This window comes from Mustela putorius, unplaced genomic scaffold (assembly GCF_011764305.1).
Source record: "Mustela putorius furo isolate JIRA1106 unplaced genomic scaffold, ASM1176430v1.1 tig00000107_pilon_pilon_pilon, whole genome shotgun sequence".
Lineage (NCBI taxonomy): Eukaryota > Metazoa > Chordata > Mammalia > Carnivora > Mustelidae > Mustela > Mustela putorius.
In genome coordinates, this window is record NW_025421284.1 from 1,014,770 (window position 1) to 1,027,629 (window position 12,860).

At 55.2% G+C, this 12,860-nt stretch overlaps 1 protein-coding gene across 1 annotated transcript; it reads left to right on the forward strand.

Annotated features, from left to right (window-relative positions):
* The first annotated feature begins 1,274 nt into the window (after window positions 1-1,274).
* On the forward strand, window positions 1,275-8,598 carry MED10 (mediator complex subunit 10). The gene is made up of 4 exons (XM_004768379.3): window positions 1,275-1,474; window positions 2,934-3,017; window positions 5,669-5,771; window positions 7,975-8,598. The coding sequence occupies exons 1-4, from the start codon at window positions 1,353-1,355 to the stop codon at window positions 8,071-8,073; spliced, it is 408 nt and encodes a 135-aa protein (XP_004768436.1). The 5' UTR covers window positions 1,275-1,352; the 3' UTR covers window positions 8,074-8,598.
* Window positions 8,599-12,860: the final 4,262 nt, after the last annotated feature.

The following is a 12,860-nucleotide window of genomic DNA, read 5'->3' on the forward strand; positions in this document are numbered from 1 at the left end:
ATTAGTTAGTCCTAGAAGAACGGGCAGAGAAATTCCTTAAGAACATGAGTGATGTGAGCAAGATAGAATTCTCTTGAGACCAAGGAACAGCAGTTTACTACAGGCTCTGTGCAGTAGGAGGGTTATTCTTTACCGATAGGAAGCCCCACAGGGCGCTGTTTTGTTAGACCTGGCTGGGTGGGAGAAGGCCTGACTTCGGTAGGTGGCAGGCACTGGGGAAGGGAGAGCTGAGTGGAAGGTGGTTAGAAGAGTTAGAGGAGGTGGGTGCTAAGTACATTCCAGAGGAAGGAATGGGGACCACCACTGACCTCTAGGGCTCCAACTCAGGGGTAGGGAAAGTATCTTTGTTGGGCTGTTCATGCAAACTTTAGAATTTCCATTTCTGCGGGTGTTTGGGAAGATGCTACGTTCTGTGGTGCATGTCGGGGACTGAGGCGCCTGGTGGGACAGCAGCAGTCGGTGCTAGAAAGTCTCCATCCTGACACGAGGCTTCATCATCTCTGTGCGCTGTCCTGGCGGCTAACGTACTCATTTGGGGAAGGCAGACAGACCGCTACTGGAAAAGCCACAGGTCTAAAGCCCAGCTTGAGATGCATTTCAGGGCCAGGGCCAAGGCTGGGCAGTTCCAAGAGGGCCTGGGCCTGGCCCTGGGTGAGGGAGGCCAGCCTCTAGGAGAGTAGGCAGGGAACCTGCCGGACCCTGCGCATCCAGAAATGCAGGAACGGATGGTCTTGGGGATCTCAAAGACGGCTTGTGTCGGGGCAGGATTTCAGGGTCTCTTCCCTGTTCCTCGTTATATTCCTTCCTGCGTTGCTTTCATTATTTACAGTGAATACCTGTAATTTGCGTATTCGGGAAAAAAGAAGCATTTTCCTCGTGGGCATACGCCCTGCTGTTGTGCTTCAGTCTTAACCCGTCCCAGTAATTGTCCACACTCATTCCAGTTTTATGGACAAGGACGAAGGCTCAGAGCTGAGAGGACTTTCCCAGGGCCAGTGGAGGCAGAACGAGGTCTCGCAGGTCCCCACCGCTGACTCTTGGTGGCCCTCAGAGCACGCAGGCCAGTCCTGAGGATTAACGCCTCAAGAATCCCACTGACCTGGGCATTTCAGGGATGCTGGAGCGGCCTGCAGACATCCAACCCCGCCCACAATCAAGCCCCGCCCCTAGCACGTCAGTCCTAGGTCCGGACCACGCCCCAAAGGGCCCAACCCGCCCAACACCTAGGCCCCGCCCTCTCCCCGCCCCAGGCCCCGCCTCCTGCCGCCAGAGGAAACGGAAGTGGCGGCGGGCCCAGGCGGAAGCAGGAAGCGGCGGAGCGGGCCCACGCTGGGTGGTGGTTGCTCGGGGACATGGCGGAGAAGTTCGACCACCTGGAGGAGCACCTGGAGAAGTTCGTGGAGAACATCCGGCAGCTCGGCATCATCGTCAGTGACTTCCAGCCCAGCAGCCAGGCCGGGCTCAACCAGAAGCTGTGAGTGGCTCGTCGGCGTCGGCCCGAGCCGGGGCCGGAGCCGGAGCCGGAGAGCCGGGGGTGGGGACCGAGGGGAACCGAGCCAGCGGGCGGGGGGCCGTGGAGCCGGGGGCCGGGGGGCCGGAGCGGGCTGGGGCGCCCGGGGCGGAGCGGGAGCCGGAGCCGGAGAACCGGGGGTGGGGACGGAGGGGAACCGAGCCAGCGGGCGGGGGGCCGGGAGCCGGGGGCCGGGGGGCCGGAGCGGGCTGGGGCGCCCGGGGCGGAGCGGGAGCCGGAGCCGGAGAACCGGGGGTGGGGACGGAGGGGAACCGAGCCAGCGGGCGGGGGGCCGGGGGCCGGGGGCCGGGGGGCCGGAGCGGGCTGGGGCGCCCGGGGCGGAGCGGGAGCCGGAGCCGGAGAGTCGGGGCTGGGTTCGGGAGCCAGATGGAGGAGCCAGGACGGTGGAGCTGGGGTGGGGGCGGACCCGGGGCCTGGCCGAGAGCGGCGCGTCTCCGCTGCCTCCTCTGGGTCTGGCGGGCCTGGGCTCGCCCCTCCGCTGGGCCTGGGCTCGCCCCTCCGCTGGGCCTGGGCTCGCCCCTCCGCTGGGCCTGGGCCCTCTTCCCCCCTTGCTGGGACTTTTCTTGAAGGCCCATTTGGAGACGTTGTCTTGGTCAGAAGGTGCAGCTTCTGGGCCTGATAATCAAAGCCCGCCCTCGCCTGCGCGTGACTCCCTCGCGCAGTTTTCTCCTGGGCCCTTCTGGGGAGTTCAGGCCCTGGCCCCAGAGAGGAGGAGGACGTCTCGGGGAGTGCACTAAACCGGGCCCGAAGGTTGTGGAACTGCCTGCTGCGCAGCCCTGGGTGTGCCGGAATTGGCAAGGGGGATGGTGGTGAGAAAGGGTGCAGACGTTTAGTTACTTGGTTGGCAACAGCCCTGCGCCTGCCTCGGTGCTAGGGCCTGGGATGGACCAGAGGCAAACACACAGAATGAATGCTCTGGGGAGGAAGGTCTCCTAGCTTTATAGGGGCTACAGACATCAAACATAATTGCAGCCCAGCGTTACAAACCTAGAGCTGGGGGACTAGTCTCCAGAGGGGGAGCCGAAATGAAACCAGGCGGGGATGGCTTTCCTCCCCTGAGGTTTGAAGGATGGACTGAGTGGGAGCCCCGTGGGTTCCTGGACACTGCAACACAAAACCAGGCGCACAGTAGGCAGTTGTCTTTGAGAGAAGATTGATATCTTTCATCAGATTCTCAGAAGGGTTGGTTTTTATCCCGCAGTATGGCAGTTTCTACTTTAGAAAGAAAATCCGGTATCTGAGGGTGTTCTCTAACCCCACACTTTTCTGGAATTCTGTACCTAACCAAAGAGCTACTCCCCTGGCTTGTGTAAGGAACTTGTGTGGAGCCCTCGGCCCGCTGGGTGATGTTCCTGCTGTCATCGGAATTAACCACATGCCCCATTTTTGCTTTTTCCCTCAGGAATTTTATTGTTACTGGCTTACAGGATATTGATAAGTGCAGACAGCAGCTTCATGACATTACTGTGCCTTTAGAAGTGTTTGAGTAAGTATCATTCTTGATACTCATTGGAGTGTAATTCCTGTTGTATTGTGCTGTAATAACGCTTTCAACCACTGGTATTTAGGTGCCTGCTCTGTGGCAGGCACAGCGTAGGTCCTGGAAATAAGCCAGTGAGGAAGTAGAGAAAAACACCTGCTCTCAGGGAGCTTATGTTTTCATAGAATTAAGAATTAAAATCTCAATATTGTATTGTGAATAAAGGGTTATTAAATATGTGAAAACATCATAGGCCTTCAGAGTCCTGGTTAGACAAAATGTCAGCCATATTATTTTTTTTTTTCCTTGAGAGGTGGAAAATCTTTGTGGGCTCTATTATTTAAAAACAAAACAAAAAACTAGGCAGAAGCAGCCTGAGAAGCAATTTGTTGTATCTTCAGAACCGCCCTGGGAGTGCTAGTTCTAGGAGATGGTGAAGATCTGCACGGTTGGAGGGGAAGAAAAAGTGGGGGGCTTCTTGGGCTAAGGAACTTTGGGAAGGCTGGTCACAGCTTTCTTTGGGAGGGTGGTATGTGCCTCTCACAGTTGTGGCCCAGCGAACGCCTCCAGGAAGTAAACTCTAGGTCGTGTGATTCAGGTCTTATCGGGTAGGCTTCATGGCTCAAGGAACGTGGTAAATAATTACCATGGGCTGTTTGGCTGCCAAGTGTCAGACTTAAGACTGAAATTCTGGACTTGGCCTTCCTCAGCCAGCCCCGATTTCTCTGTGCCAAGCAGCAAGTAACACCCTCCCTCCCCCCAGACCCAGGTGGAGCTGGCTTGGAATGGCAAGAATGCTAGTTCTTTCTGCATTAAAACTGCAAATAAGCCACCAGATTTCCTGGAACGGTAGAGGGAAAGGTGGCCCTCTTACATTGCAGAGGGTCAGGAATAGGAGTCCTAGTTACAGCACAGGTCAGCAGCTGCCCACCCGCTTCCCCCCATCACAGGACACACAGGCTTCACTCTTCCTGGTCACGGCTCTGTCCTCATCTGCTGGCTCTGTCGTGTGTTCTCGGCATGTTCTGTCCACCCCCTGAGCTCTCCAGGTACAGGTGGGAGTGAAGGTCTTGTGTGTGTGGTACAGCCCCAGACTCCCAGAGGGTGGCTGCCTGCCAAGAAGTGCAGGCAGCTGGAGGCTACTTGGCCTTCCTCGCAGTGTCCTCAGTCGTGCTGCTCTGGTCTTGAACATGTGGGATTGATGTAATGACAGGTGCCAAGTGACTCTGAAGGGCAAGCGAAGGATAGGGGCTGGGGAAAGATTGCTCTGTGGCAGCCTACCGTGAAGCCTGGGGGACCAGAGCCCCAGCCGCAGGCACAGCCACAGCCAGTGGGCAGAAAGGATGGTTGCGGTTCATCTGGGGGGTTGGGACTGAGCTGGCCTCTGAGCTCTGATAAGCTGCAGATGCAAACTCTCCATTGATGTGCACGGTGCAGGAGGAATTTCCAGGTCCTGGGCCTTGTCAGGCACACACTTTCAGACACACTGTAGCGAAGATAAAACTAAACCTTGGCTTCCTGTGCGGAGCTTGGGGTTGATGTGTTGGCAGAGTGGCGCTCAGTGCTCAGGCCTTTGACCCAGAGCCCTGTCCGGAGGCTGCCCGGAGGCCGCTGCTGTTAGATGGTTATTGTTTAGGACACTCAAGCCTGTCTGCTGCTTTCCAGAAGTGCGTGTATTTTGTTCAGAAAAACATAATTTGGCTTCTTTTATTCCGTCATTTCAAAAACATGGCAATAAAATGGAATTTCTGGAATATGTGATTTATTGATGTTTTTGGTTATATGTTATAATTAAAGGCCAGTTTTTATGCCATTAACAGTAATGTTTTTTTGATCTGAAGTGACAGGTTTTTTTTTCTGCTGGAGCATAACGGTGATTTCTTTTAGTGAATAATTGGTACGAAGGTCTGTAAGGTACAGAAGCAAGCAGGTGGTCCACTGGTGGTAAATGTGGATATTCCTCTAGGCAGTATGCTTGATGAAGTCTGTGGGGTTATGACATTTTTGGGGACAAGTGTCAAAAATTTCAAGAACAGTTTTAGGGTTTAGAAAGAAGTGGAGAAAATCTCTGTTAAATTCATGTGACTGGGATGTGTTTAGGAAAGTCCTATTATCAGGGCCCGGTTTGTAAATAATCCTGGGGTGGGCAGGGCTGAGGCTGTCCTGCCTGCAGCTCCCCACCTTCTCCCGCGCCCCAAGGCTCCTCTACGAAGGGCTCCCCCAGGAACCGTGGGGTGCACCTGGAGCCGAGGCTGTGTCTTGGTCGGCTCCCTGCTGTTGCTCAGGCTGGAAACCCCAGCCCACATGAGTTCTCATGTCAGGAGCTGCCTGACCTTACAGATTATTGTGAAGATCAGGGCTCCTGGCTCCGAAACCTTTGGAAGATCACAAACATTAAAACTGTCACGTTACAGAGCCATGAAGCTTGGTTTATAAGTGACATTCCTTATTTCCTGAGTTATTCACATTATTAGAAGTAATACGAGATCAAATCATCTGTACTTACATAAATGAAAGAATCCTCATTCACTTGGTTTCTGTTTCCTCTAAAGAAGGCCATGTGCACTTACTCAGAGCTAACTCCTCTTTTCCCATCAGAAAACTGAGAATAGGTTACTGGCCATGAGAGTGTTAATTGAGGTGTTTCATGTTTCCAGATATATAGATCAAGGACGAAACCCCCAACTCTACACCAAAGAGTGCCTGGAGAGGGCTCTGGCCAAAAATGAACAAGTCAAAGGCAAGATCGACACAATGAAGGTGAGGCTCTTAGAAGCAGAAAACAAGGTCAGACCAGGAACACTGTCAGAGCAGATTTGGCTAAAGACCTTGTCGTTCTCTGTACTTGGTAAAACGTAAACTGTCTCACACGGTTACACGGTTGAGATTTCTGCACGTAATGGACCGTGGATGAGGGCGGCTTTCAGGGAGCCTTGTGGGGACAAACGGGAGCGGAGTGCAGCCTCACTTGGAGCGAAGTCCAGGCTGGTTTCCATGATGCTGGTTGGCGCTGGCTAACTGTTCGCGTCTGTGAGCCTTCCCTCTCTCGTGCTTGCACTGCGATGCTTTTCACTTCCTCTACTAAGCTATTTCCTGGAGTGTGGTTCCAGCTTTTAGAGCATTCCCTTCTGGTTGTCTAAAGCTCTCCTGCGCCTGCGTCCAGGCCCCTTTGGATCCTGTTCCCCATCCTGCAGTTGTGCACAGAGGACGTTCTCTCTCTGTTGCTTTGCTTTCATGACGACTAGAAAATTCCATGCATCATAAACGTGAAATATTTAGGGTTTTGTTTTCGTAACTTGAATTGACTGCGCTCTGGGTCAGATTGGGGTATGTGTATGGTTTTTCCTTTGATTGGCTGGTGCCATCCCTGTAGCAGCCCCACACCTGGACTGCACGCCCTCCTGCCTCCCGGGCCTCGTGGCTGCTGCTGGGGACCCTGCAGACCCCTGTGCTTCTGTTCTTCTCATGTAGCGGCCTTCCTGTGGAGCTCTGGTGCCTTCTCTGCACACCACTGCCCTTCGGGCTCGGGCTCTCAGAGAGGGCCACAGAGTGTCGCCTCTCAAGAGAGGTCTTGCAGACCAGCCTTTCCTAAGTCCTGATGAAGATGCCGCCTCCTCTTTCCTCTGTTTCAGCTCTGCCACGGTCGTGCGGGCTCCAGGACATTGGGGCGTGAGTGTGGTGCTCCCGCGGGTGCCCCGTGCCCACAGAATTCCTTGCCACTGTCCACAGTGTGCAGTGATGGCCGTGCACTGGCCTCTGGGCTTAGGCTCCTGGCCTGGTTCCGGGAATGAGTGGAGAGGCTGTCGGGGTGACAGTGATGTGTTGGTCACGGTGTCACGGCTGCCCTGGGGTCACAGGGCTTAAGTACCTCACCCCGGTGATCTGTGTTGATCTGTACCGATGCCTGGGAGCTGGCCCTCTGGTTGCGGTGCCGCCATGGTTGTCCGTGGGGCGCCCGCAGCTTCCTGATTGGTCACTTTGGGACCGAGTTGCTGCTGAGCTCAGCCTCGCCCTGGGGACGGCATGCCGCCCTGATCCGTAGCAGGCTCTGTTTGTGCCGTTGTGTGAGTGAGCAGATAATCCCGCTCTGCATGGGCCGTAGGCCCTGGGTATGGGCTCCCCATGCTGTCTGCTGTGGCGCGGGGGTGCCTGTTGGCAGGGATGCACAGGGACCCTTGCCTCCGGGGGCATCTGTTGCGCCCGCTGGCAGTCTGCGTCACTGGGGACCTGTGCAGGTCTCATGGCGCAGTTCTGTCGCCTTCGTTGTCTCAGCAGACCGCGTATTTAAATTCCCGAAAGCTGCGGCTTGCACAGCTGTCCGTGGCCGTGCCGTGTCCCCGGAGGATGTTATGTCTCGTGCTGTATCTTCGTTCCTGTCCGTAGTGCTGCTTTTCAGTAGGACTTAGACGAGGCTCTGAGACGCTGGCAGAAACTTAGCTGCTCTTAAGATGGGATTCAGACACGTTACGCGGATAAGTGGGACCGAGCAGCCGCAGCCTTTGGAGTAGACAGGCTTCCAGGTGCTCCGAAAGCTTTGATGAGGCTGTTTGCACACAGTGAGTTTGATGTCGTTTGAGTTAATAATTGCTTAATTAAATATTACTTGAAGATTCCTGTTACGTGTGTTGTCTGCAGAAGTCATTTCCAGCTGCGTGGCTGGCGCCTTACGAGAGGGGCTTTCTCTGGAGGATTTCTTACGTGCTGCGCTGAGCCTTCCCTTTCACATAGTTCCCGGGGTAGCTCTGGTGCACGTCCGGCTTGGTGGCCTTTGTCGGCGGCTGGTGTCCCGAGTGCCTCGGATGGGGATGCCTCGTGGGGATGAGCCGGCCGTGTGGGAACGGCTGGTTGCGCGGAGGGAGCACACACTCTCCGCCAAGTTTGCGGCTTTGAGGGGTGGGGGAGTGTCTTTCCCTTGGGGCATGGGTCACAAAGGTATTTTGATGTTGTATGTTTTTCTTCTCAGAAATTTAAAAGTCTGTTGATTCAAGAACTTTCTAAAGTATTTCCTGAAGACATGGCTAAGTATCGAAGCATCCGAGGGGAGGACCACCCCCCTTCCTAACTTCGTCGTCCTGCTGCCTGAAGACCGTCCTGGTCTAGTGTGAGTCACCGTGACCTTCAGGCAGGCTGTGACTGACAGTGGCATCCACGTCCTGTCCTCCAGCCATCCTGCTCTTGTCCTTGGCCTTGGGGGACGGTAGGGGTGGGGCCTGGAGGGCTTGCAGGGCTGTGCTTCAGCTGTCCCTCTGTCCCTGACGTGCGTCTTTTGGGTCCGCAAGTTCTCACACGGCCCGGGCCACACGTCTTCGAGTGCGATGCATTTGATTCTCCCTAGCAGAGTGGTCTTGGGAATATTAACTGTGCTAGGTACATGAAGTTTTAAAAAATTCCTAGTGGTTTTGTTTTTATGTACTGTTTCTTTTCCATTTTATTATAGTGTTGAGAAAGCTAAAAAAAATTGGTTTAATCTGAGAAGTACTTTAAGTTGGTATTTTGTATTTTCAAGTACATAAAGAAAGTGTTCAGTGTAACTGTTTATGTGGGCTTCAGTTGGACGTAAGCGTGTAATAAAGCCTTTAAGTATTTATGTGATTTATTCCATGTAATTATTTTTATAACATTTTATAGTATAGTACAGTGTGTATCTTATAAACAGTCAATTATTACTTCCCCAGAGTGTGACTAATACTCATGACGTTTGTTCTCCAAGCATTTATTTAGGCAGAACACTTACTCGCCTGCAGCTCGTCTCCTAGAGGGCGTGGCAGACATGGAGGTAGGCGGATGCATGGACGCTAGGGACGTGCCTCCTCGGGCTGCGCGTTCCCCCAGCCGGTGCACGCATCCTGTGGATCGGCTGCGCACTGTCTAGGCCCATCCCGGTGGCCCTTGGAGCCTGTGTTCCTGGTGAACGGGAGGTGGCGCTGGGATCTGAGCTGTGTTCTGAGTGGCAGATGTATGGCAGCGTTTCTCAAGAGTGACCTGCGGCCCACTTGCATGCATGTGACCTGACTCCTTTCTTAGAAGGTGGGCCCTTGAGCGCATGGGCGGCGCATTTGGCTAAGCGTTAGACTCTGATTTTGGCTCAGGTCATGATCTCAGCTGTGTTGGGCTCCGTGCTCAGCATGCACTCTCTTTCTCTCTCAAAAAAAGAAAGAAATTGGGTCCTGTGGAATCAAGAGGCTTTAGGCTGTGGCCCAGGAACCTACATTGTCACTTTTAACCCTGGCATTGTCTGGATCTGAGAATCATCACACTGAGAATGTGACTGCCACCCCCCCGTGTGTGGTATAAGGGTGTGGTGTGGTGTGGGCTCCAGTGGGCTGTGTCCTGTGAGTGGGGGGAGTCAGAGTTGGGGGTCAGAGCCCACCTCTCACCATCCTTCACTGACCTCCTTCTGGAATTGGGGGTGCTTGGGCCTGCCATTGCTCTGCAAGGCAGTCTTGCCCAGAGTTGGGGCCAGGCTCCTTAGGAAGCTGGTACCACTACTAACTAGTAGTTTGAGTCTCCAGAAGCACACCAGGAAGGCAGTCCCACCCTGGGGATGGGTTCTGAGTAAGGGGTGCTCCCAGTCCAGGAGGTCCTGGAGCCAGCAGCCCCTGTCCTGCATGGTTTCCCTCTCTCCAGCTGCCCTGACTGGCAGCTTCTGTGCCAGGGCCGTGGGGGGTGGGGCCCACAGAGCGCGTCCCAGATCCGCTCCCCATGAGTCACTCATTCGACCCTCACCACGGTCCCCTGAGCTGTGGGTTTCAGACCCAGGAACTGGGGCACGGGGAGGCTGAGTGGCAGAGCCTGCTGTCAGGGGCAGGTCCCTTGTCGAGTGCGCCTGCCATGAAGCACGGTGCTCTGCCGCCGTGAGGACGCTAGCAGCCGGTGCCCTGGACCGTCCGCGTGTCCGTCTTGGAACACGGCACCGTGACTCCCGGGTTCTGGTGGTCTGCTCGCAGCCTCCTGAGCTGTGTTTCCGTCCCCTCTGCAGTGGTGCCTGTCAGTGTTCCCGTGCCTGGCACTAGGCTCACAGGGGGTAGCTGGTGGTGAGCGTTCTTCTGCACACCCGGGCCTGGGGCTGTTGAGTACGGATGTCTGAACCTTGGGGCCAGTGGTTCACCATGCGTTGGGGTGCATGTCTGGAGGTCGGGGCATGGTACAGCGTCCACAGCGTGGTGGCGCTGCTGCCCCAGGCCCCACGGGGTTGGGTCCACTGCGGATGCTTTACCAGTTTCCTTTTTGGGAGCATCTGTCTTGTGTGGGTGGACTGTCTGGGGACCTTTAACTCAGGTGTACATGACACCACTGGCAGCACGGCAGATCCCTAGAGTGCACCGGCCTTGTGGGTCGGGGTGCTGTGACATCGTCTTGCCATGTCCCTGGGTTTGGGACTAGGTTCCTGGTGGGCTGGGCTCTGCAGCCGGTGCTGTGCCCCTCGAGAGTGCCAGGCGTTTCCACGTCCTTTTCAGGCTGCTGAGCTGTCTCCTTCCTCAGAACTGCCACCTGTTTCTCTCGTGAGTTCAGGGGAGCATTGGAGGGTCCTCAGGCAGCCTTCCTGCCCGCTCAGGATGGAGCTGTGACCTTGATCTCTTTCCTGCTGTCTCTTGGACTTCTCCATCAGAAGGTCCGAGACCCCAGCCCAGTCTCAGGACACACCCACCCATGGCTTTTGGCTGCTTTCCAGGGCTTCAGTTCAGTTCAGACAATCATCAGTGGACTCCTGATGCAGTACCTTCTCTCTGTGTAATGCCTACCCCTGGACTCCCTGCCCCCCGGGTTTGCCAGTTACTTCTTTGATTTTAAGGTCTTCTCCCTACGTGCTTCCCAGAAGAGATCAGCCAACCGTTCCCAAAGCCCATCATTTGTGATGGTATGTGCCTGAATCCCTCTACCAGCAGGAGGCAGGTTCGCCGGGGCGGGGGGCGGGGGGCTTTAAACTCCTGTCCTGGTCACCTGTTGGTTAAGAAAACAAAACAAAACACAAGCCCACTTCTATGCAGAACTAGAACATCCTTCATCTTCTCAGGGGGCACAGGTGCCCTTCGGACATGGGTTGGGCTCCAGACCGCTGCAGGAAAATGACTCATAAGTTTCTTGGTTTCCTGTGTGTATGTGAACACTCTGCTGGAGTTTGTTACGTGTGCAATAGCTTTCTGTCTACAAAATAAACGATGTGCAGTGAAAAGATCCTTTATTGCTGGGAAAATGCTGACCATCGTCTGAGCTTCCAGCGAGTCCTAATCACCGATCTCTGATCGCTGCGACAAACAGAATAATAAAGACGTTGTTTAACGTACTGTGAGAATGACCAGACTGTGACACAAAGACACTGAGTGAGTAGATGCTTTTGGGAAAATGGGGCCAGTAGACGTGCTGGACAGGGGGTTGGCCTACACCTTGCCTTTGTGAAAACGCAAAATCTGTGACACACGATAAAGTGAAACGTGATGAGACAAGGTACACCTGTGAAACCGAACGTGTCCCAAGACCTAATTTCTGCATTCGTGTCTGAGAGAATTTTCATCAGTCCCTCAGCAGAGGTCCAGGGAGAGCGGAGAGTTCTCCAGGGATGGGACCAGGCTGCACGGAGGGTCCTTGAGTGGGAGGGGGTGTCTCGGCGCGTCCCCGCCCCAGAGCGCCTGCGGCTGCCGGGACAAACTACTGCGAACCGGCCGGCTTGAGCCAATGGAAGTTCGGCTCAGGGTTCCGGAGACCAGAAGTGAAGGTGTTGGCAGGGCCACGTGCTCTCAGGAGGCTCGGGGGTCCTTCCTGCCACCTCCAGGTTCCACTGGCTCCAGGTGTTCCGTGGGGCTGCCTCCCTCTGCTCTCAGCCGGTCTTCACGTGGCTTTCTGCTCTCACATGTCTCCCACTGGGATGTTTACTGCCGGACTTAGGGCCTCCTGGACCATTTAGGGTGATCTCCTATCGAGAATCTCAGGTGCGTCTGCAAAGACCTTCAAAAGAAGGTGATAGCAAGGGTCTCCCTGGGTACAGCTTTTGGAGAGCCACCATTCCCCCACTGCTGCCCTTATTGGCAGGTTCAGCTGTCCAGTGGCTGAGATTTGCTGCAGCGGGGCTGCCATACCCGCGTCCTCAGATCCATGCAAAGCCCGCTCTGCCCACTGGACTGAGTCCTTCCCAGGGGACGCTGGCCATGAGGCGAGAATTGAAGACCGTGGGCTGGTGAAGACGGTGAAGCCATGTGTGTCCAGGTGGAGACGGGACACTATGGTCATCCCTCTCCCATCAGATCCTTTTCTATTTTTCGGAAGAAAAACATGATGCAAACAAGAAAGAAAAAAGACACAGGCCTTCTGGGTTGGTGACAAGGAAGCAGCATCATGGGTGATGGTGGATGTTATGAAGCTGAAGGCTGGAGACACACACACACACACACACACACCCCACACACCCCCCACCCAGCAGCAACCTCACACACATCCAGCAGCAACCTCATCGCTGCTGGTGTGCTGAGGCGGGGTTGGCGAGAGCGTTGGCAGGGCTTGGGAGCTCGAGCCCAGGCGCAGCGCTGGGGGAGCTCGGGGAGGCAGGTTCACAGAGGGCTTCCCGGCCCCCGTGATGCCGCTGTGGGGGCTCACACCGTCCGACAGCAGAGGTGGCCGGAGGTGCCCAGAGCCGCATGTCCCCGTTGAGATGCTGAGCCTCCCCAGCATTCTGAGCTGCAGGGGTGGGAGGACCGGGTTTCCCTGGAGTCCCCTGACACGCAAGCGCCCGTAGATCGCTTACATGACCCGAACGCCGTCTCTAAAAGCAAACATTTATAGTGGGATTTCTTTTTTTTTTTTGTAAGTGTTCTGTGAGCACAAATGGGACACACGTGCGTTTCATGGTAGAACATA